This window comes from Vigna unguiculata, chromosome 1, assembly GCF_004118075.2.
Source record: "Vigna unguiculata cultivar IT97K-499-35 chromosome 1, ASM411807v1, whole genome shotgun sequence".
Taxonomy (NCBI): Eukaryota; Viridiplantae; Streptophyta; class Magnoliopsida; order Fabales; family Fabaceae; genus Vigna; species Vigna unguiculata.
The window spans coordinates 36,740,323-36,764,920 of record NC_040279.1 but is presented as its reverse complement, the minus strand read 5'-3'; the positions used below and the strand labels follow the sequence as shown (position 1 = coordinate 36,764,920).

At 32.1% G+C, this 24,598-nt stretch overlaps 4 protein-coding genes across 7 annotated transcripts; 2 read left to right on the top strand and 2 right to left on the bottom strand.

Annotated features, from left to right (window-relative positions):
• Window positions 1-304: 304 nt before the first annotated feature.
• LOC114175062 (peptide chain release factor APG3, chloroplastic) lies at window positions 305-5,588 on the bottom strand. The gene is made up of 15 exons (XM_028059824.1): window positions 5,376-5,588; window positions 5,237-5,293; window positions 5,080-5,160; window positions 4,933-4,990; window positions 4,737-4,840; window positions 4,157-4,208; window positions 3,819-3,868; window positions 3,539-3,604; window positions 3,293-3,457; window positions 2,730-2,802; window positions 2,489-2,621; window positions 2,121-2,178; window positions 1,936-1,983; window positions 1,463-1,546; window positions 305-624 (listed from the first exon to the last, which is right to left on the bottom strand). The coding sequence occupies exons 1-15, from the start codon at window positions 5,547-5,549 to the stop codon at window positions 553-555; spliced, it is 1,275 nt and encodes a 424-aa protein (XP_027915625.1). The 5' UTR covers window positions 5,550-5,588; the 3' UTR covers window positions 305-552.
• An 8,466-nt stretch (window positions 5,589-14,054) lies between these two features.
• On the top strand, window positions 14,055-17,887 carry LOC114175973 (BTB/POZ domain-containing protein At1g03010-like). 4 transcript variants are annotated; one of them, XM_028060844.1, is made up of 4 exons: window positions 14,055-14,427; window positions 15,403-15,469; window positions 15,912-17,111; window positions 17,222-17,887. In XM_028060844.1, exons 1-4 carry the CDS (start codon window positions 14,336-14,338, stop codon window positions 17,747-17,749), a joined length of 1,887 nt encoding a protein of 628 aa, XP_027916645.1. In that variant the 5' UTR covers window positions 14,055-14,335; the 3' UTR covers window positions 17,750-17,887. The 4 variants fall into 4 exon arrangements, with proteins under 4 accessions (XP_027916645.1, XP_027916668.1, XP_027916653.1 ...); XM_028060867.1 differs by lacking the exon at window positions 14,055-14,427 and adding an exon at window positions 14,822-15,266; XM_028060852.1 differs by lacking the exon at window positions 14,055-14,427 and adding an exon at window positions 14,822-15,298.
• A 713-nt stretch (window positions 17,888-18,600) lies between these two features.
• On the top strand, window positions 18,601-19,285 carry LOC114192162. Its single transcript, XM_028081823.1, has 2 exons — window positions 18,601-18,826; window positions 18,965-19,285. The coding sequence occupies exons 1-2, from the start codon at window positions 18,765-18,767 to the stop codon at window positions 19,155-19,157; spliced, it is 255 nt and encodes an 84-aa protein (XP_027937624.1). The 5' UTR covers window positions 18,601-18,764; the 3' UTR covers window positions 19,158-19,285.
• Window positions 19,286-22,159: 2,874 nt separating this feature from the next.
• On the bottom strand, window positions 22,160-22,917 carry LOC114192084 (monothiol glutaredoxin-S6-like). Its single transcript, XM_028081701.1, has one exon. It carries the CDS (start codon window positions 22,747-22,749, stop codon window positions 22,444-22,446), a length of 306 nt encoding a protein of 101 aa, XP_027937502.1. The 5' UTR covers window positions 22,750-22,917; the 3' UTR covers window positions 22,160-22,443.
• Between the last annotated feature and the right edge of the window lie 1,681 nt (window positions 22,918-24,598).

Sequence of the window (24,598 nt, the reverse complement as noted above, 5' to 3'; positions counted from 1 at the left end):
GTTTCCTTTACCGAAACAAGTTCTTCATTTTCCACCCACGATAAAAAGAAACATATTATTCCAAATAAAATAAAATAAAAACTAATGATTTCCAAGTAGTGATTAGCGCCAAAAAGGCTGTCGTAAAACTTAAATAGCCACGAAGCTCGATCAGAAATTAATACTACTTTTTTATTTTATTTTATATCAGAAATGGAACCCTAAAAAACCGTGTTGTTTTTCAAGGCCGCTTCAACTTGAAGAGATATATATTTTGGCTACTTCCAAGTTTCACCTGTACGTGAGAGAAGGAAACACAAAATGCAAGAATTAACTGCACCATTTTACATTATGAAACAGATCTTTACTCATAACTATAGGATTAGATGTCCGTAAAAACCTATATAAGTAAATGTTACATGTAAAAGTGCTCCCTACACATTGAATCAATTTGATACTTCTACACCAACTTAGGATGATGACATATTCAGGGGAACAGCAATACGATAGATCGTCCATTGTGAAGTACTACAGCAAAAATTTTCAAATAACTTGGGCAAGATCTACTGCATATCAGCCAGCCGTAGCTCCTACAGATTCAGCAAGTTCTTCCAGAAGTTCCTTTTGCTCCATTGTAGCGCAAGACTGCAAGAAGAAAGAGTTTAAACAAAGCAGAGCAATGATATATGCAAAGCAATTTTATTCACCAAATCATATTAACTCATTAATGGCAAAGTGCGTAGCGTGGCATATCATTTGCATGTAGGTAAACAGTGCAATTTTTTTATGAGTCTACTGTTTATCCTTCTTTACGGTTTGTCAATTATGTTCTCACTATTTTTTATTCTTTCAAAGGTCCAAGCAGAGTGCAGGCCCATGGGTGAGTTGCTTGCCTTTTTTTTTGCTGCAGTTTCCATTCACTTGCAGTGTTTGAAGGTCTAAACAAGTTATTTTTTGGTTAACGTGACTGTGTGAATTTCGGTCAGAGAATCAATGTCGTTCAACAGCATCCACCATCCAGCCATATCCAACCCAAGAGTTTCAATGATTTTGGGGGGTCTCTGAAGCCTTTCAAATTTTCTTGTTGCAAGTCCTTGATTACCAGACCCATTTTCATCTTAATACAAACCTGCGTAATCTAATCATACCAAGAGGAGGAATACTAATAACATACTCTCGGTCTGTCACACTCTTTTGAATACAATTTCTATTATTAGTTGAAATCTATCGAAAATTAAACAATTTTATGGGTCCTAGTTTTTATTTAATGAGTTCTCCTCTGGTAGTTTCAAATGAATTTTAACCATTAATAGGAAGTGTGTTGCTATATCTCCCCTGGTACCTAAGCAAGTACAAGCCACCTCAACAAAGTGCACACGTGTCCGTAAATTAACATACACTACTTTCTAAGCATATTTTCTACACACAGCCAATACACTGGGAAACACAAGAAAAAGTCCATTCCATGTGTTATGTAATATACCTGAACAGCATCTTCTATGTCACCATCAAGAAAAGAGGTAAGCTCATAGTTTGTCTTCAATCTGTGGTCAGTAACCCTGTTGTCCTGATAGGAAAAATTTAAGTGTAAAAAATTGGCACTAAGCAACCTTAGTTTCCTAAAGACAAAATGAAAATTTAACAACACATAGCTATATTCTGTCAAGAAATGCATAATTCTAGTTCGCTGAATCTTATTCACTTCACTAAATGGATATGATGACTATCAAAGATCTTCAAAAATAACTTATTGTTTATTATGTCACGTTTCTCACATGTCTTCTATTTTTCTAACAAAAACTATCAGCATTGTTCAACTAACAATTTATAAAGGGAAAAATTGCCATGAATAAAATTATAAGGAATAGAAATTCATTAAATTTCGGAAGGGGATTGGAGAGACTAATAAGTGAGTGTAGCTATGTTAAAATATATTTAGACCGCAAAATAGAGTACCTTATAATTGTATGTCCGAATTTTTTCTGCTCGTGCACCTGTACCGACCTGTAATTGGAGATAGCGAGGCAAAAAAATTTAACTCAACCACAGTTTGCTCACCCGTGTAGCAAGTAAACCATATAAAATTTAATTCAATCAATATCCCACTTGGATTTAAAATATCAGCACAAGAAGGAGCATACCTGTGATTTCCTTTGATTTCGTAATGACTCTTGTTGTTCCCTTACCTTGATCTCATATCTGTTAAAGGGTATTGTATCATTTTACATGTAACATGCCAAAACAACAGGCTAAAGAGAACACTTGTAAAAATTACACTAGTCAACTCGAGTATTTGGTCAGTTTTTGGCTTCTTGATAATAATATCCTTTAGTTCCTCAAGAATAATTGAACAGAAAGATTGAGATATTTTATCATGTGAACATGTATATAAGAGGAAAAGGGGAATAAAGGTGGAAGACATTTCAGAGATAAACACGACTCTATTCTAAAACCAGACTTCTGAAGTTGGCAAGAAATCAAAAAGCTACATAACAATGTCGTTGCTTACAGTTTTGCTCGGAGCAACTGAAATGCACGATTCTTGTTTTTAAGCTGTGTTCTTTCTTCAGTACAAAAGATGCGGATTCCCGTTGGTTTATGGACGAGATCAATGGCTGTTTCAACCTTATTTACATTCTGACCTGCAACATATCTTTGCATGAGAATTCATGGAGGACTTTATTTCTTGCTCCAAGGAATATAAAGATTGATTACTTCACTAAAAAGGTCTAATGGTCCTAGATATTTACCTCCAGCACCCCCAGAACGTGCAGTTGTCAGTTCAATATCTTTGGGGTCAATTACGACTTCAACTTCATCAGCCTAAGTAGATATTCCAGGTCAATAGATTTAGATATTGTTTTTAAATCTTAAGGGAAGGCATGCATATACTTACTGAATTAGAACGCTAAAAATTAACCTGATTCAAGAACATGAGAATTTAGAGATAAAAAAATTCTGTAGAGCATCAACCTCTAATTACAAAATTAAAGATACTATCAACAATATAGGTAATAAATTCAGACAACACTAAATCTATCTCTATATCTATATTTATATCTATATCTATATCTATACCTATACCTATACCTATACCTATACCTATACCTATACCTATACACACACTTTAGACCTAATCTCGATCCTTATGATTAAGATAGACCGCTATACAGAAGTAATAACTTTTGGAATAAAATGTCAAATTAGAAATAGTCCAAATGCAAAAGACTTTAGACAATTTTTTATTGCTTTCCAACCTATACTTTAGTATCATGAATAATTGATTGCCAAAAGCCATAAATATGTACTCCACCTCTGGCATGATAGCCACTGTTGCAGTAGAAGTGTGTACCCGGCCCTGTGCTTCTGTTAGAGGAACACGTTGAACTCGATGGACGCCAGATTCATATTTCAATTTACTGTAAACACGATTTCCTTTTATCTCCATTACATAAGTTTTGTATCCTCCTTTTTCTGCCTAAAAAAGATCACAAAAAAAATTATACAAATTGCATAAGCAATGAGAAAGTGTTTCTGTTTGAGTTTTTATGAGGAATACCGCAGAGCTTGAGACGAGAGAATACTTCCAAGAATTCCTTTCACTATATCTTTCATACATTCGGACCTGATTCAACACAAAACATCATCAGAATATGCTTATAATTGAACTTCACGTTGATGGTTCCTTCATTTGAACCACAATAATAAAAAAGTCGCAGTGCCAGTTAAACAATTCATAAATTGTCCAATAATAGATTTGTCATTTGTTACATGTGTGAGCACTTTAAGCATTCCACATGGATTAAACTCGGAAAGGACAAATGTAACCATGTACCTACAAGATCACCAGCCCATATTCCAGCCTCGTCACCACCAGTGCCTGCTCTTACTGCAGAAGTGAATGAAGATAAAAAATCCTTAGAGCTAGAAAAGTACATGAAGAAAACAATGTATTGATATGTTAAGCTTCGCTATCCAGAATTGTGGAGTGCAACTTCAGTGTACATGATGGAAGAAGCCAAAATTAGGCACTATGTTATGCATATAAATCATTCAGAAAGATATAAATTATCTTTACGTCCTTGGCACATGTCTCTCCCATGATGCATGAAACACTCAACTAAGCGATAAAGTAAAATCATTGAGCTACAACAATATAAAGAAAGGGAGTATGTACCTTCAATCATTATGTTTCTAGCATCCAGAGGATCACTGGGAAGCAGTAACACCTATCATTATGTAGGAAAAAATTAAGAGGTTTCAAAATACCAAAAGTGAAGAAGTAGAAAGAGAAGTTCAAAAACTCAAGATAGCCAATGGCAAAAGTGGTTACAAATAATGAAAAATATTAAGAAGAGGAGATTCCTATCAATGTTTTGAAAATCAAGGAATCAAACTCATGAGTCACGATACCCAGTAACAAAAGATGAGTACACAGTATGGGAGTGATGAAAGCAAGTCACAATTACTGTCATTGTTTTGAAATTCCTACTAATTCAACGTTTTGGATTGATGATTGTTACCGCATTGGAATTGAACTAGAAGAAGCAAACAAAAACAAACTTTCAAGTGAAAATACTGTATCCCCCAAGACAATACATTACTAGAAGAAAATCTCACGATGAACATATAAAACAGACTTAGAATTTAGTAATTCAGACTTTGGACACTAAAACACAAGTCAAAAGCACGACAGAATATGACTTGAAAAAAGCTGCAGCTTGCAATGCAATTACAATGTTAAAAACAAAACAAACCTTAAGCTGGTCCTCAAGCTCAGCGAGTTGCTTGGACAACGAGTCGATTTCATAAGATATCATCTCCACCATATCCTCGTCATTTCCACCGTCCTTCGCTAAAGCTAAACAACAATAGTTCAAAAGAAAACAAAAATCGATATCATTCAGCCTTCAACTTCGAGTACCTAACCAAAGAGAGAAAAGTTCAGCAAACCTTTGGTTTCTTCTAGAAGCTTCTCACAGTCCTTAAATTTCCTATAGACGGAAACAACCTGCACAACAATTAACATTACACAGTTTCGTCAACACGTAAGGTTTAATTTCCATGCATATGTGTAAATAGTAATATAAATTGTACCACCTCATCAAGTTCCGACACTGATTGTGCTAGCTTCTGATACTCCTTTGGATCAGACACAATGTCTGGATCAGCAAGCTTGACCTGCAATTTCATCTATGCCATCAAGTCCATCACAGAAAATGGAAGCATAATAGCGCGTAGTGTCAGTCATACATACCGATAATTCTTTCCAGGTTTTCTCAGCAGAATCCAACTTCGTTATCAGATACGGTTCCTGCAGTTCAACGGTAATAAGAAAAAAAAAATACATATTCAATTCGACAAGTTGTTGTATTTCAATTATTTTAGCGACTTACCGCCATGCAAACGATTCTTGGATGTGTGAGTTTGGTAGCGACGCGGCTGAATGCTGAACGGCGTCGCATAGGGAGTAGGTCGCGGCGCGTGACGCATATTCGAGCTGTGAAACTCGCCGTTAAGCTATTCATGGCCACAGAGTGACTGGATAGAGAAGGGAAGGGCGCGTACATTAGTGCAGAGTGGTTATTGGCGTTGGTGTTTGGATGAGATGAGGCACTGATTCTGTTGGGTTCTTTTTGTTGGGCTCTGTAATCAAATTTATCAGGCCTAAAATGGATTGGGTTTAGCATTTGGTATATTGGCAGAAGAGTTTCTTCCTGCACCCCATTATTTTCTTCCTGCACCCCAATTTTTGCAAGGGTAAACCCAGATATTAAAAGCGGATAAACATATTAATTCACTTGTATCTTTTTTGGGTTAAATATGTTTTTAGTTTTTCAAAGTTCGGTGAAATTTAAAATTAGTCGCTCTTTAAAAATTTTGACCAATTTAGTCATTCACTTTTAAAAATGTACGAGTTTTGTCTTTTTAACCAAATTTTTTAAAGTTTATCTGACATTTTAAGCATATCTCATGATAGTATTTGAATTGTTTATACCATTTGATATATTTTCGTTCCAATGTTAACTCAAGTATTATCATAAAATGCATTTAAAATGTCAAATAAACTTAATAAAATTTGGTAAGAAAAACTAAATCCACGCATTTCTAATAATGAATGACTAAAGTTTCAAAATTCACTGAAACTTGTATTTTACGAGGAAAAAACATATTAACCCTATTTTTTCTGTATTTTATGTTCACCTAGTTAATTATTATCTTTTATGATAAAATGAACAACCATGTTACTTGTATTTTTTGGGGCTATTCCAATAAAAATATAATTAATTGAAATAAGACAGGTAACTAAACATTGTTTCCAGACTGAGAAACATAAGTGATTACTTATTTCATCAAGGATAAGGAGTCAAATACCTAAATTAACTTTGAACAAAACCCGACAAGTTTAATAATATTTTTAAATATGTCTCAAATTAGAAGGACATTAGAAGCTTCTCAATGAATTCAAATAGATGTTGGCATATTATACTATATGAATTTATAGGTTTTTTTTATGCAATTGATCCTATTTTGGGATGTTTAAACCCTAAACTATGGTTAACTTCTTTGAAACTAATTATTAGGTTACATTAGTTTTTGTTTGGTTTGCTTTTTTTACGGGTTAATGTTTTGTCATTACGTTTTCCCCTTCCCTTTTCAATTAAATGCTAAGTTTCTAATGATAGTGTTTTTATATATTGACTTTCCCATATACTCTTGACTTTAAGTTTGCCTTTGAAATGACTAAAAAAAGGTAGTTTTGTAGTGAAATTGTTATTATTAAAAAATCACTAATACTTTTAAATATCAGATATTTGAGTTGATGATGTTTTACTGATTCTGTTGCTATGATTCTCATTACTAAAGTGATGAGATTGCGAAAAAAAAAATGCCTAAAGAAACATGTATTTATTAATGTTTATTCTTCTAATTTATGTTATACTTTTTTGAGAATGATGACACTGATGTTAATGATTAATTAAATAATTGATGGAGGATCCGATTTGGTAAATTAGTTGAATGTTTAATTAGTCCCGTTGCGCATGCTTATATTACAATAATGATGTCGACTTCTTTATATTTGATTTTACAAAAAAAAAAAATATTTCACACTGATATTTTGCTATGTAGTTTTATTTCGATTTTAGTTTAAAATTGTTTTTTATTTTGAATTTATATTTTAAACAACATTACATAAAGGTGTTTTATATCAGAAAGCATAGCGATAAAAAACTTGAAAACATAAGCAATACTATTTTTCTTTTTCTAGATAAATCATCTAAACTTTAATCTTTTAGTTAATTTGACATGATAAAATTCCAACAATAAATATATTGTCCCGTTTGAGTAAGAATTATGCAGTTAAATTATATAATTTTAAATTTTGATATAATGAATAAATTATAAAATAGAATAGAAAATTAAATAGTGATATATCCTAACTAAAAACGTTAAGAAAAAAAAGCATACAAAATTGCAACTACTCACCACTATATAAACTACTTATGCAATGATAATTAACATTAATTATGTTAACAATATTTTAGTTAAATTAGGTAACAGCAAACTTTACTATTTGCGTGTAGAATAAACTATATTTATTTTAAAATTTTAAATTAAAATATATGATATTATATAGGTTTAATTATATTTTGAGTGTATGATAAATTTAAGATTTTTTAATGTAATTTTATTAAATTTGTGTGGTCTATTGAATTCTCAAACTTAAAAAAAAAATGATATTATGTAAGTTTAATTATTTTTTGAGTATTTGATAAATTTAAGAATTTTTAATTGAGTTATATTAAATTTGTGTGGTTTATTGAGTTCTCAAACTTTAAAAAAATATGATATTATATAAGTTTAATTATGTTTTGAGAATTTGATAAATTTGAGAATTTTTAATTGAGTTCTATTAAATTTGTGTGGTCTATTAAGCCCTCAGACTTTTAAAACTTTTTAAGAGTTTGCGGTTAGATTTTATGGTTAATTGTTAGTTGTTGATGGATAGTTAAACTCATTTTGTAAGGGGTACCCATGCAAAGGGTATGAATTTTTATATGCATGAGAGTGAAGTAGGTGAAATATAATCCCAACAATATTATTTCATATCATATCTCATTTTTTTTTTCATCGTCTAAGCATTTTAACTACCAAAGTTCATATTTGCTTGTTTAAGCACACATTTATTTTATTGCATATAATCTCAAATTGTGGATTTATTCTTAAGCTAAAGTAGTTATTAATTGCACAATTATTTGATATTACACCAGTCTTTGGGGAAACGAAATCCTAGTCTTATCGATCACTACTTCCACGACTTGGTATGTTTGATGTTTGTCAGAGTTTTAACAACCCATGGGGGATGAGTACGGGTACTAGTATGTCAACGAGGCGAGTATGAATATCATAGTATCCATACTTGTTGATACCCGTACCCGATATACTCTTATTTAAATTTAAAGAAATTAAAAACAAAACATACTAAATATTAACACATTGATCTTGAATGGTTATTTGATATTAATTGGATTTAAAATACAATCTTTCTTTGTCTTGTTTGTAATCTTTTATTCAACATATTTAGATGAGTTATTTGAAATTTGTTTGAAAATTTATTAATGTCATGTATTGTATTTCATTTGAATTTATGGTTAAAATATATTGTTAAATATCTCTTTTTGTAAATACTTGCGAGTACCCATGGATAGTCGTGAACATTAAAAAATATGCGAGTACTCATACCCGAATATGGGGATAGGTATGTGGCAGATATTTATTCAGTGGGTAAGGTACAAGAGAACAATTATCCGTACTCTAACTGCCCCATTGACATCCTTACTCGTGAGCCAACTCAATTCACCACGAATTCGAGTCAGACCGAGTTGAAAAATAAATAAAAAAAATTAGGCAAAAATGGACAGAAAACCCTTAACTCATGGATTATGGAGAATCGAGTCACGTTTGACTCACTTAATCCACAACCCACTTATTTTTTTAAAAACTTTTTTTGTTCTGAACATGAAAAAAAACTTTGATTTCATTCTATTTATCCGCGTTTTTTTATATCTTAGATCCTTCAAATATCTAAAAAATGACAAAATTATTTTTATCTTACAAATTTAAATATTTAAAAATATTTTTTATTTTTTAATAAATTAGTAAGTTAACCTACATAATCTACCAATTTCTAACGAATTAAATTAAATTATGAAATTTATCAAAAAAATGATACAAATTAAACTAAATCAGTTTAACTTAACTTGTGAACTGATCCTTATGAATCGGGTTGACTCACATCTTATATTATACCTTATATCGGTCGGATGAGTTTGAGCCTTCTGATAAGTTATTATAATGTATATGTTAATATTTTTGTTTACATATTGTACAGCAACCAGAAGGAAAGTTAAACGTATGTGAAGTATTTTGATTGTTCAGAGAGGCAAACGGAGGGTAGTGAGCTAATAATGGAAGCAAAAGGTGAATGGTAGAAGGTTACCTGCATATATGGAATGTGAAGTGTGTGTCCCCACTCCTCACAACTCTTGATTAAAAGGGTAGGCTCCAATACTGCTACTGCTCCTGCACATCATCATGTCTTCATCCTCTTTCCACACTCCACTCATGTCTAATCATACATACCCCTCTTTCAATATATTTTTTTGTTTTTTATCACTTTTTCCACTCATCTCTAACAATTTAATCTATGCATTTCTGCAGAGACAACCAAGTTTTTTATCCTCGTATCTTACAAAACTGACATATTCAGCTTGTTAGATCTATCTTAACACCACAGTTATAATCAATATTAATGTATAATTCTTTTTATTTAAGAGTATATTATAAGTTCAAACCACAATTCAGTTGTTATATGATTTATTTAGTTTTTATCATAAAACAATTGATGTTACATGTAATAATTTCTTTCTCAGACTGTGTTCATTTGGAGAAGAATAATTGAGAGAAAGTGAATAGATGGGTTTGAATTGATTTAAGAGTAAATTTTGTGTTGTTTTTTTTAAGGGATTTAAAAGTGACAGTGAGTAAATTTAGAAGTAATTTTTGTAAAAATTTGTGAAAGATTTGATTGATGTGATATATTAAAAAATATGCTTTAATAAAAGTAATAATGAGATTATCATTTTGTCCTTAGTTTAATAAGTATTATAAATTAATCTTTGTGTGAGTAAATTTATTTTCATATTTTTTTAAACACTACAAATGAAAATAAATAAATAAAATTTATACAAAAAAAAAAAATCAAAAACTGTTACGAAACCAAACAGGATTGGATCTGCATTATGTGGATCGAATCCTCAAAACTGCCTATCTAATCCATGCTAACGTGATCGAATCTCAACATCCCGTATCCGATCCATGCACATGAGAGAGAGGAGAGGATAAATTTATAATAGCGCAACTCAATCCTATCAAATCAGTTCATAATAGAGGAGATTGCTAACTAATCCTCTGAATCCCTCTATTCATCGTTATGTCATCTGCATAAAATCTCGTAAACGAATATCATATTAACTCTAATTTTTATCTTCGCAAATATACTCTCCTTAAAATGAACACAACATCAATAATTATTTTACTTGAAATCCTACTTGAATTCTCACCACATGCAACACAGCTCCAACTTTCTATGAATCAAATGAGTCTCACGAACTCATTGTTTAATTTTTCTCCACTTAATATTTTTGAAAAACCAATCCATTATGTTACATTTCGTATGTTTTCTAAACTATTTTATTAATTAAACAAGAGGACAAATTATAATATGGAAAACATAAGTAAAGGTACTTTTAAGTTTGGGAAAGGAAGAAGAAAAAGGTTTAGTTTGACAGGAGTGAGGAGTAATTTTATTGTTGGAGAAATCCAAAGACAGATGGATACGGGGTTTCCTATGTCTCACGTCTCGGTACAGGAATCAAATCAAATATGCGTAAATCATCAAATATCTCTTTTCATTAAATTAAATTTTCAGTAGAGGGAGAAAAAACTAAAAACAAATTATACTTTTTTTTAATTCATTTCACAAAAAGATAAAAAACCACTACATCATAATTGTGCTTTGCAGTGACGGAGCTTCTTGGGGCTAAGAGATGTCATGGTCCCCAAATTTTGAAATTATGTGTATTGTAATAATATGAAATCTAAAGTAATAAAGGAAAATGTAAAAATCGGATGTTTTAATTTCTCCTACTTACAACGTTTGTCTTCACCTTATTAAATTAAATCAGATGGATTTTCATTCTTTTACATATATATATATATAATTGTTTATAATTATAATTATCATTCAATTTTATATTATTTTGACTTTTCTAATATTATTCTTCAAGATCTACCACCAATACTTTGAAACTAACTATGAAGGTTCCATACACCATTGTCCACTTGATCGGTGGATTTTTTCGAGTTTATTGAGTATAAATAATTTTGTATTCACTTTTATTTATTTTTCAGGGGTGTAAGAAAAGTATTATTTTCATAAAAAGATAAAAATGTGAATATTTATTGCTTTCAATGTAATATTTATTACTTTTAAATATTCATAGATAAAATTTGTGACAAATAATAAGTACTCATAGGTATTTATTTCATGCGGGTAGTGTGGATAGCAAGTATTTTAATACATATTTATAAATGGGTTGAATATATATGTGATACTACTGGTACATGTGGATTTTCGTTACTTGTAAAAAATTAAAATTAAAATTATATTTTATTAAGTTAAATTAATTATAATTAAAATTAAAATTAAAATTTAATTTATATTATATTTTTTATTTAAAAATTTTATAATATATATTTTTTTTTCTAAATATTCATAAATATGCAAGTATTCATGAATATCCGTGGATTTTAAAAAGTTTTAAGATATTTTTTAAATGTATATTAGTCCATTAAAAGAACGGATGGATAACAGATAAACATCTTTTACTACAAGTCAGGTAACAAATAAACACTATTATTATCTTATCTCACTGTTGTTATACCTAAATATAGCCCTAAAGGATTAAATATGTTTTTGGTTTCTCAAGTTTCAGTGAAATTTGGAATTAGTACCTTTTCAAAACTTTTGACCAATTTAGTATTTTTAACTAAATTTTGTTAAGTTTATCTGATGTTTCAAGCGCATTTCATGATAGTATTTGAATTGTTTACACTATTTGACACATTTCCGCTTTAATGCTAACTCAAATATTATTATAAAAATGCGTTTAAAATGTCAAATCTTAACAAAATTTGATAAGAAGGATTAAATTCACGCATTTATATAAATGAGTGACTGAATTGATATAAAATTTTGAAAAATAACTAATTTTAAAATTCACTAAAATTTGAGAGAAAAAAAAAACATATTTAGCCCGAAGAAAAACATATTTAGCCCATCCCTAAATGTGTTCCCTCAAAATAATACAAAATGTAATAACCTTCTCGGTCACGTATTAAAATACCTAAAAATCAAACTTTCTTTAAAAAATAAAAATGAAATGATCAAATCCAGACTGATCCCTAACACCGGTTCTTTCAATTTGCCATTAATTAGTTTTCAAAATTGTTAAAATTAAACACAAGCATACTATTCATGTAACACCTGAAACAGTTCCAACGAAGGAAACCGTGTCCTAATATTACAAAACAAATTAATAAAATATCATAAATTTAATATATTATTTTCTTCTGCTGATTACCACATGGAATGTATTCAGACATTGGACAAAATAAATGGATGGTTTCATGATGGCCACCAGATGTACGCAGCCAAAGATCATGATTCATCCAACACTTGTCGCTTCATATATATTTTTATTCAAACAACTTTTCAATAACTCTTCTTTTCATATATTTTTTTTAAACATATTCCACAATAAACCTTAAATAACTTTAATATTTTTAATGTGCTAAATCATTTTTCATTGATGATATAATAAATATTTTAATAAAGCTATTTTATTTTTTAGTACGATCTTCAATTGTTATTGCATTTAATAAGCTAGCTCCAATCATACACGTCTATTCACGTCAAATAACTATTCCTTTGCCTCCGAGTTAATCTTAATATATCGGACTTTTGATAAAAGAATTTTCTTCTACGAATTCTTATATACTTAATATATTTTCTTTTTGTGAATCGTGAGTCATAGATAAAGTTGTATGTACTACGAATTACACTTTATCTAATATCATTTTAAAAATAGTCTTTACTCACGATTCTACTTTCAAATTTGAATCTTAATATTAACTATATTTATAAATTAACAGTAAAATAATTTTGTTAATACAGTAGTATTAGATAAAAAAAGAAAAAAAACTATAGATGCTAAGAAAATATTTTTAATGTATTTTTTTGTACTAATTTAATTGATCGAAAATTACTACCTTCATTCCTTTTTGTTTTTATTTAGTTATCGGTAAGACAATATTAATAACGGTTTTCTTATTATTTAGTTAATAGTTTATTGTGAAGTATATAATAAATAAAATCATATAATTACTTTATCACGATAAAAAACAATTAAAATGGGGATAGAATTTGTGTGGATTTTTCGTTCTTATTTCATGAGTTTCATTTGTTATTTTTTTTTGTTTTTAAAAAATTATAAACGAAAATAAAAATATATTAAAAGAAGGACAATTATATTTTGACTATTAAATCTTGACAACTTTATCTTATAACATGATGTATAATTTCTAAGTGGTTTTGAAATATTGAGAATGAGAAAATAAAAAAAATGAAAAAATACTTAGAAGATATCAGCTAAGGTGTAAGAGAAAATTGTCAAAATTTAATAGTTAAAATATATTTTCGATAAAAGAAATGTGTTAAAAGATTACATTACATTGATCAGTGTACTATAGTTAGCTACTACCAGGTATCGCATTATAACATGCAATCCTACTCAACCTTTTAATCCAACTTTAGCAAGCTTTACACATAATATACTTGGTTATTCTATGCCATTCTTTACGTGAATATCTTTAGCTACTATGTCATCATCATCACAATTCATAAAAGCATGTCACACTTGTGGATTCCTGCAATTTTCTTAAGCCAAAAACCATGTAAAGAAAAGCGAAGACCACTTATACCTTTCACCGAAAAGTGCAAGCACACTGCGTTTACCTTCATTTAAGATTATAAAGTATGTTTCCAAGTCATATTCTCCATCCTTTAGGCCTGCATGGCTTCATGTGACTTACACTTCACTTCAACTTTCTGCTCTCACACAAGATGAAATTAAGAGCCTCATGAAGTGGTCCTAACTCAACAAACACTCTGTCTCACCACACAGTTTCACTTCCTTTCTTTCGCTTCATCACTATTCCAAGAGTATCCCTCATGGGAGTGGTAACTGTTGCTGAATTGAAGCCCAGCATTTCAGGAAAAAGGACCTTTCGTCCAAGCTCAAGCATAAGACATGCCACCGAATGGTAATGTTTTAATTCACACCATGTTTTTGCTGCATCAGTGTTGATTGCAACCGTACATGCTCTAGCATTTAGATTCATTAATGAGGGCCTTCTGCATAATTCAGTGTCTCTTTCAAGTGGTTTCGAGTTCAACGATGAAAGTAGGTTCAGATGGAAAAAGTAGCTGATGCAAGTTTCAATCTTGTAAAATTTTCTTATCTAACAAAGTCACGGGGTTGTCCAAATTTATGGTAGAAAACAACACTTCTTGGATATGGTGGAATGGGTTAAAACATTGGTAGATAAAGATGTAACATTGACCATGATGTAGTGTTTCACCCACCTGACAGCGGTATGGCGCTGCATGGTGAATATTCAGATCTCATCTGCTGTCACCAATGTGAACGACAATTAATTTTGTCTGTCAATTATTCTCGTGCTTTTGTTATCTTTAGGCCCTAAGATGATGTAATTGGAGCTCACCGACTATGGGAAAAATGAAAACCCTTTTGGCTGCACATAGATCAGGACAGGTGTTAACATCACAAGCCCGTGGCTCCAAAATTGAGTTTCTACTTCTTATCTTAGATGTGTTCAATGATTTGCATTCATGGGTTCCACTACAGTGACACAACCATTTAACTCTTAAATATCAATTTGACTTTAAACTCTTGTAAACATGCTGTGTCTGCAGTGGTGTGTCTATTTATAGTCTTGCACAAATTCTGTATTTATTGAGTTGGGGCCATTCACGCCTAAAACTTTGACATTGGAAGATTAAGTTGTCTCTTGGGTTGTAGAGAGCACATGGCTTGAGTTCCAATTGTTACATTAAATTGCAAACAAACATTCTGGTGGAGGTTATTTCATGGTCTTTCATAATTTAACTTTGGTAATGTGTATGTATGCCTGCAGCTGCAGCTGTAGTTTTTGCTTTATGTTGAATTTTCCAGGTTCTATGTTATGTAGTGATTCAGCCAGATTTGATTTTTATAGGCCAATATCTGACGTCTCTAGTGATCTCACCATCGAAGTAGGAGCATCAGCTTTCGCACTTCACAAGGTAAAGAAAACTATCTGCTATTCTGATAAGAGGTTTAGTATTCTTCATGGTCTTCTTTGGTTGAGAATCTTAAGAGTTCATGAATGTTTGACAATTTTATGGGTTGATTATTACTTTTATTTTCATTTTGCTATCAAACATACATAACCAATCTCATGTTCGAATGTTTTTAATGTATGCATTGTAAGCATCATGCCCAACCTTAGTGCACTAGCACACTACGGCTGGTAAGTGGTAACAGAATCATGAACATAATGCTGCATGGATTTGTTGGGCTGATATGGTATGGTTTCTTCATTGTCTCTTTGCATGACTTAGTCTAAAAAGAGAAGAAGAAAAAGAAAGAAAAATAACAAAAGTGTAATTTTTCTGTACCATGAGAAACAGAAGAATTAAGATTTTCCGTTCCACTGTGTACTGAGTGTACCAACTTTTCCACTAGTTTCCTCTTGTTTCTCGAAGTGGAAGAATTCGGAAGCTGCTGTTAGAAGCAAAAGATTCAAAAGTTTTACGCATAAGTCTCCCAAGTGTGCCAGGTGGAGCAGAGGCATTTGAGCTAGCTGCCAAATTTTGCTATGGAATCAATGTTGAGTTCACTCTCTCAAATGTTGCCTTGCTACGTTGCACGGCTCATTTTCTCGAAATGACCGAAGAATTCGCAGAAAAAAACTTAGAATCCAGAGTTGAAGCATACCTTAGGGATACAGTTCTACCTAACATATCAAGCACAGTGTATGTTCTTCACAGTTGTGAGGCCCTTCTTCCAATGTCAGAGGAAATAAACCTAGTTAATAAACTAATCAATGCAATTGCGAACAACGCGTGCAAAGAGCAGCTTACATCTGGTTTACTAAAACTTGATCACACTTTCCCATCCAAAACCACACCATCCATGGAGCCAGAAACACCCGCAGATTGGTGGGGGAAGTCTTTCAATGTTCTCAGTCTTGAGTTCTTCCAAAGAGTTGTATCTGTTGTGAAGTCAAAGGGACTGAAACAGGACATGATCAGCAAGATCTTGATGAACTATGCACATGGTTCTCTTCAGGGGGTTGGTGTTAGAGATCCCCAAGTGGTGAAAGGAAGTCTTCATGACATGGAATTGCAAAAGAAACAAAGGGTCGTCGTTGAAACCATTGTTGGCTTACTCCCAACTCACTCAAGGAAAAACCCTGTTCCAATGGGATTCCTCTCAAGTTTGTTGAAAGCTGCAATAGCAGCACCTGCATCAACTCATTGCAAATCTGATTTGGAGAGGCGAATTAGTCTTCAACTAGACCAGGCAATTCTCGAAGACATCTTAATCCCAACAAACTCACCTCAAAACACCCACAACACCATGTATGACACTGACTCAATTCTGAGGATCTTTTCTATTTATCTAAACATGGACCAAGAGGATGGAGAAGATAGTGATAACTACATTGACGAAAGCCAAATGGTGTATGATTACGACAGCCCTGGATCTCCAAAACAAAGCTCAATTATAAAGGTATCGAAATTGCTGGACAATTATCTCGCTGAAGTAGCTCTAGACTCAAACTTGTCGCCTTCAAAATTCACAGCACTTGCAGAACTACTTCCAGATCATGCCCGTGTTGCAAGTGACGGACTCTATAGAGCTGTTGACATCTTCCTTAAGGTGAAAATAACTCCCATCCTGTTTAAGCTTTCAAAAAAGACTTAAATTTATGCAATATATGATATGTTATTGTTGGTTGTGATCACCAATTTTGTTTGGTTATGATGTAGGTTCATCCAAACATGAAGGACTCAGAGAGATACCGGTTATGCAAAACCATTGATTGTCAGAAACTGTCTCAAGAAGCATGCAGCCATGCAGCACAGAATGAAAGGCTACCAGTGCAGATGGTGGTTCAAGTGCTTTACTTTGAGCAAATGAGGCTTCGCAACGCCATGAATGGAGGGCACAACCAATTCTTCTTTGGCCAGTTTCCTCACCGTTCAGGAAGCGGTGCAGGGAGTGGAGCCATTTCCCCGAGAGATAACTATGCATCAGTGAGAAGAGAGAACAGAGAACTGAAGCTTGAAGTAGCAAGAATGAGAATGAGGCTCACTGACTTGGAGAAAGACCACGTGTCTATGAAGCAGGAGCTCGTTAAGTCTCACCCTGCCAACAAGTTGTTCAAATCATTCACCAGAAAGCTGAGCAAGCTCAATGCTCTATTCAGGATAAATAGCATTAAGCCAATTGGTGGCAAGGCTAGTTCAGAAACTCGCTTCCCTTTTCCAAAGCGAAGACGCCACTCTGTTTCATAACTTTATTCAAACACGTAATATGCCATATATGCAACAATTCATGTACAGTATGCGTAAAAACATTGTAGTAATGCGTAATGCACGGAGTGATTGAGTCTATTTTCCAGTCAACAGGTTTTTGAGTTATGTTGCTGACTATCTACTGTGTTCAGTACTATCATTACCCTTCTGAGAAACTCAATATCAGAATTTTAGTATACAAACGCTTTCTGAGAACTGAAATGTTACTGAGACATCAATTTTTTTGGGTAGTAATTAGCAAGCAAAAGAAATTGTTATCACTTGAGTAAGTGTGATGGCATAGGATACCATAATTATTAGGATGAACCAAGGAATGAAAAAAGGAACGAAAAGTAATAAACAGGAAACAGACAAGCGAAGATTCATTTTACTGTCGGGTATAATTGGCTAGGGTGAAAAACATGTAAACTGTAATAATTATTTCCAACTTCATTTTTACACGCAACAATGTTACAAAAAGGACCATTTTTTTTATTTATGATATTTGGTACGGAACTTCTATACAAAATTACTTTATTTATTCTCTTCTACTTGCCTTTCTTCTAAATTTATATTGTTACAGATAATTCTCCAAATTTATTTCAACGTGTTCCATTTATTTTTTTTAAGTTTCAAATTCTCTATTCTCTCAAATCTCATTTATTTCTCTCTTTACCGGATTACTTAACTCATTTCTTAAATTTATATTTCTTAAAAAATATCTTAACTTTAAACAAAATAAATATGTATTAAAAAACATATTAAATTAGAATTAATATACTATAATTATTACAATAGTTAAATTACAACTCAATAAAATACACTAATAGGAAGACACTAGTAACCATTTTTCTTATTTTAACTGCTAAGTCCATATCCTATTGGGCCATCGTGTTGCGCGTTGGAAGCCCAATAGGGGTCAGGCCCTGTCTGTGCAAAGCCGATACGACGCCGTTCTTATCCAAACAGTCTTGGATTTGGATCCTGCACCGTCTTCTGGTGCAGTGTGTGAACGATGACTGTGAGGTTGTCTATGGCAGGGGTTCGGAGCTCGTTGCCCTTTTCGGCGCTAATACGGTGACTAACCCATCTTCTTCTCCGCTATTCTTCGCTTTCTAGTGATATAAAATATCATCACTTGCCTTTTTTCCCCTTAAAAAAATTATTAGGGTTCCTCTCCATTAACGTCGATTTATTCCTCTGTGTTTGTGACAGACAAGTTGAGCAAGAAATGGAAACTGTTATTAAGGTGCTGCAGCCTGGACCCTTGGGAATCATAGAGCACAAGTTTTCTGCTGACGAAATTCGTAAGGCTAATGCCACGGTTTCAAAAGCAGTGATCAATTGGCGAAGGAATGCAAGCCTCGAAGACAATAATCACATTTTGAAAGACTACATTCACAAGTGAAGTAAATTTTAGTTTCTTTGGTGGCTATTTCTGTTTAGATATGTGATCTTTATTTAGATGTTTGATGTTGTAAATGCTGGTTACTTGATTATAAATTATATGAAATTATTTAATTATGTTTACGATAATATTCTTTTTATCATCATGTTTACGATGATATGATGATGTGGAGTGTGGATTGACTTGCATTATTTTGTTGTTGGAGATGCTACACATTGCAACTTTGCAAGTGATTCCATTTCATCTGCGTAGGCGACGAAAATGATTTATCTTGCTTTTTGACAATCTGCTCAGGTTGGGTGTCAGCGTTGTCTTTTCATGTCACTTTTTTACATAATCTCTTCTACGAAGATTAAAAATGTGTATATTTGAGGTACTTTAATTAGTTATGAAAGCTATGTTTCTTGAATAATAGAGAAATAAATAAATAAGTTGGATTTGATTCATCTGCAATGAGCAAGTGTAAAGTAAGAAATAGTAGATGATGAGGCGATCAATAATTGATTTTCTTTTATGTTGGAAAGGTATGAAGTATTAACAGTTAGTTTTCTTATTAACGACTGGAATTATTTTGTTTCTTTTTTAAGTGTGCTGTCAGTTCCTTCGAGAGAAACTAAATACAAGTAAGTTATGTCTCAATATCCCTTTTCTGGTGATCCCTATCTTTTGCAAATTCATTTATTGGTTGCCCAGTTTCTGAATTGTATTTACTATTTGTTAAGGATAAAGATAAGATGCAAGAGAAAGTTTTGTTTGTTTGTGTTTTTGGCCCTCATACTTTTCTATGTACTCTAACTAACACTCTCCTCCCTTTTTACCGAATTGATAAGTACTGACCTTTTACACGGAATGGGCTATGAGTCAATTATGGGTAGGCCTTGAACCTTACTTGAGTTTGATTTTGGCCATTGTGTCAAAATTTAAGTGTTTAGGTATTTTACATTTGACTGGAAAGAAGTTCCACTTAGGTGATAGGGCACTAACCAGTCAAACCTCTGATAAGAAACGATGTCATAAAACACGTCAAAAGGGCACTAAAATTGCTTAAAGAAGGCGAACTTTTTAGAAAATCTATTATCTTGTGTTATCTTGTTTTTCATATGGATTTTCCCTAGCCCACTTTTGAAACATGCATGCGTCAAGCTTTCGGTCGTTTTGTGAGCTAAAGAAACCATACACTGGCATTCTGAAGAACACTTCTTTTGAAACCCAATATTCTGGTTTTTCTTTAGTAACTCTCGTCTAAAATGCTGGGACACTATTTAGCACATCTTTATTTAACATTTTTTTTCATACTAACATAATTTGTGTCTTTTTGTCCCCGGAGACTTGTTCTAGAGTACATATCTCGAACCATTTCTTAACACATTCTATCATTGGTAAAAGTTTGAGTTTTCCTAAAAAACAAAGTTGTCGCAGTTTTTTTATAACAAAATGTGTTTTAAAATAATTTGTTCGTGTTGTGGTGTATGATGCTAAAAATCGGTAGTACCACAAAAATAGGTGCATTACTGGGTTTTCTAGATCCTCTAGTATTTTTTTTTTCGATTTGAGTGTTAAAATGCCTTCTATAAGCACCTACACCAGTTATTGCATTGTAGTGAGAGAAGAATATATTCTTCAAGGTTTAAAAACATACATGCAAAAATAAATTGCTTTTCCACAATTGGATGCTACTCAATCAAATCAATCTAAAACATTCAATTTTTAGTATTTTCCTTTGGCCACCTTTTTTATTATTTCATAGATAATATATTTTGTAATAAAAGCACACAAATATAAGAATAAAAACTCGATTTTAGCCTTTAAAAAGTATGTGTATCCTATTAATTTACTCACATAAAACTAGTTTATAGTGTACATGTACATGTCTAACCTATTTCTGCTTAATAAATAATATACATGTATGCCAAAACAAGGTTATATTCTAAATATAAACAACCACAAAGATACTTTACAGAGCATAATTTTTGAAGTTAAATTATTTGTTGGCATATACCAACCGGTGTAAAACAAAAATAAAAAGGACCTTGGCATATGCGGTTCGAGAACTAGTATAGAACACAAAACCAGTGCAAGGCCAGTTCTTGGCATCGCAGTGGGGACTCTGGATTCCTCGACAACAGCTTCTGCTTCAAAATTGACAAGCATTTTTTTATTATTACTTATCTCTCACCCTGTCTCTCATATTTTAAGGATATCCTATGCATAAACATGGAATATGTATTTCTAAAAAGTTGTGGCTATATCGTCTCCTCTATGACATCTGTGTACAAACTGCTCATTAATCTTTCTTCCTATAACGTATTTTTAGATATTTTCTTCCTACATTAAAACCAACTTTTACACTTAAGCTTTATATAAACTTCGTAATTTAACTTCTTCCAAAGCTAAAATACTTAACTTAATTTGAAGTTATGGGAAGATTGTTAAAAGTATTCCGATTTAAGAAATTTGATGATGAAGTTTCCAATTGAACAATTTAAGCACAAATATAATGTTTTTAATAATCTATAACTGGTTTTTATTGCTATTTTGAACATTATATCGCTTGTCGAATTAAGAGATGCTGTGATTTGATTACGTGAAAGGGGTGTGAACATTTGTTTAGTTTCTTAATTCATGTAACTCGAACAACTGTGCACTGCTCTGTATATTCACACTCAGAATACTTTAATCGAACTGCCGATATAAATGTTACATCCTTAATCTATATAGTAATGTTAAAGTTTGTTTGAGTAGCCTTGATCAATGATGTGTGAATATTTCATGATATCTCATACATTAGGAGAAAATCAGAGCTGTGATAAGAAAGGAGAAATAAAAAAATAATGAAGAGAATCAACCGACTGTTTCTGATATTCCACATATCATTACCCGATTACTGCTATTTGCTATGTTTACGTTATAAATCTCTCATATTTCACAGATAGAATCTCCGAATTTGAGATAATATTACATGTAACTTTTCTTTTGTTTACTAATCTCTCTTAAGAAACATCTGTCCACAGAACTGAAAATGAGATTATTAACGGGTGAGAATTACACGATGAAATGGCCAAACCATGTCTGGTTAAAGCCTGGTCTGCAATAATATACAAAAGAAAGAGTAGTGCTGTTCTGCTGCACAAAAGAACACAAAGGAAAAATGGAGAATACAAGAGCATGGCCAGAACTAGAAGAAGACTCTCTATACTAAACTGCCTCGCAGAGCTAGTTCTCATAGCTTAGAAAAAACTAATTAGAACCTCTTATTTGATCATATGGGGTGCTCGGGTTTGCAACTTCAGAGAAATATGGCTTTAGCCTTGAGCAGCAATTGGGAAAGCCTGTTTTGAACATTTAGTTTGAATACTTCATCAGCACCACCTATGAATTCTTGTCCTATGAACACTGCAGGCACACTGGGGCGGCAACCTAGCTGGAGAAGTGCACTCTCTACTTGTTGGCCACTTACCATTTTGTCAATCTCAATAACTGCATGGTTGGCACCAAAGCTGCATATCAGAGCCTTCACTGTGTGGCTCATGCAGCAATTGCTCTTGCTGAAGATCACCACTGGCTTGTCTGCAATCAATGGTTTCAAGTCCATTGCTGTGCTGCAATTGGAATTTTGGTTGGAGGGTTTCTAGAGTGACTGCTAAGTGACTATGTGAGTTTGTTTGGTTGGTTTGATCTGCTGCTAAAACTTGAGATTAAGTGGCCTATTTATACATGGCTTATTCTGGGAGGATAGTTTCGTATAGGGAAGAATAAACACCTATCTCATAAAAGAATAATAAACATTAAAGTTGTGGGCGTCATAAATGGATTCCCAAAACCTACACAGTTAATGCAGCAGAAGTGAATTGCATTTGAATTGATGAGAAAGAATACAGAGATATTATTATGCATCAAGTCAAATAATGGGGCAATGACATGTTGGCAAATGTACATGATAATTTCTCAGGTTCAGAAATTACTTGTTGATTAAGTCATTTTTTTATTATCAGAGATCTCATGACCTCTCTTTTTCTTTATAAAATACACAGATATTGTTATAGATTAAACACTTAACACTTTAATCCTTTCTCTCTCTTTTCATCACACTCTATGATTTACTATACCTATATTTCTTTAGTTTCTATCTGTTTCCCTTTCTCAATTTTTATTAGTATATAGGTGTCCCCAAAATATTATTCTCCTGCATATGATATATTATTTTAAACAATGGGAAAATGATAACTTTATTCTATTCTATTCTATTCCTTTTTACTCCATTCTGGTTCATCCAATTTCACTATCGTTATATATCTATGTAGGAGAGTAAATATAATGGCCTAGTTTATATGAACTTTTGACTTATGAAAACTTTTTAATTAGAATTAGTGTTTAATTGAAGAATTATACATGTTCAGAACATAAGGAGATTAAATGAAAAAGATTCCAATACATATTTCCTAATTAATTTTTTAATTGTCATAAATATTTATTTAAAATCACCCTTCTTTCATATCACAATAAGATATCTTAATTTTTAATAAACTTTTCTCATAAGACATCTTAATTTTTAATAAACTTTATTAATATAACGTACTTTTAACACAAGATACATATCTGAATATGATACAGAAAAGTTCATCCAAATCAACTGTAATCATTATCAGACACATTTATCATCAAATTTTAATTTAATCAGTGATCGAATTTGAGTTATGACATATAGATACACGAACACAATAACTTGGGAAACCTTGAGAAACAAAATACTGATTCCCAAATTGTTGTTCCAAAGTAAGAAAATTGAGTGATATATAAGAAAAACAAGACCCATACTCTTATATAAGCATTTCATATTTCAGAAGTGTTTATGTTTGATGCAGAAAAACAGAGACAGGAACAGAGGATGTATCCACCCAAGTTCAAGGGTATGTGAAGTGTGAGAGAGGTACCTGGACATGGAATTTAGTTAATAAGTAGGACGTTAAAAAGTTAACATAATTTGACTACCCTCCTCTGCTTTTGACACGACAGAGGAGTGGAGTTTATCCAATCGACAAGTAGCAACTTGTTATGTTTTCACAAGATTCGCACCAAAAACCGAAAGCTGAGTTGAAACTTGAAAGATTGGGAGAGAAATAAGTTTTATTTATTTGTTTATTTTGGGACTATAGATGGCCTTTGATTTCATGAAACTCTACAACCCTACAGGAATTGGAGAAAAGAAAACGCACCGAATTTTCCCTTTTTGCAATTTGTAATGCCATAAAAGGGTGAAGGAATATACTACCAAGATGTTCTTTAATCCTATGCACAAAAGAAATCTTCTAAATCTTTTATTCATTTAAATTGTTGTAACATTTCGACACCCTTATTCTTACCACGTAGGCTTTTTAATTAGCAGCTTACTATTTTTAGTGCTGCATCAAATCTTAGTCAACTCAAAGGTGTCGACATTGTTA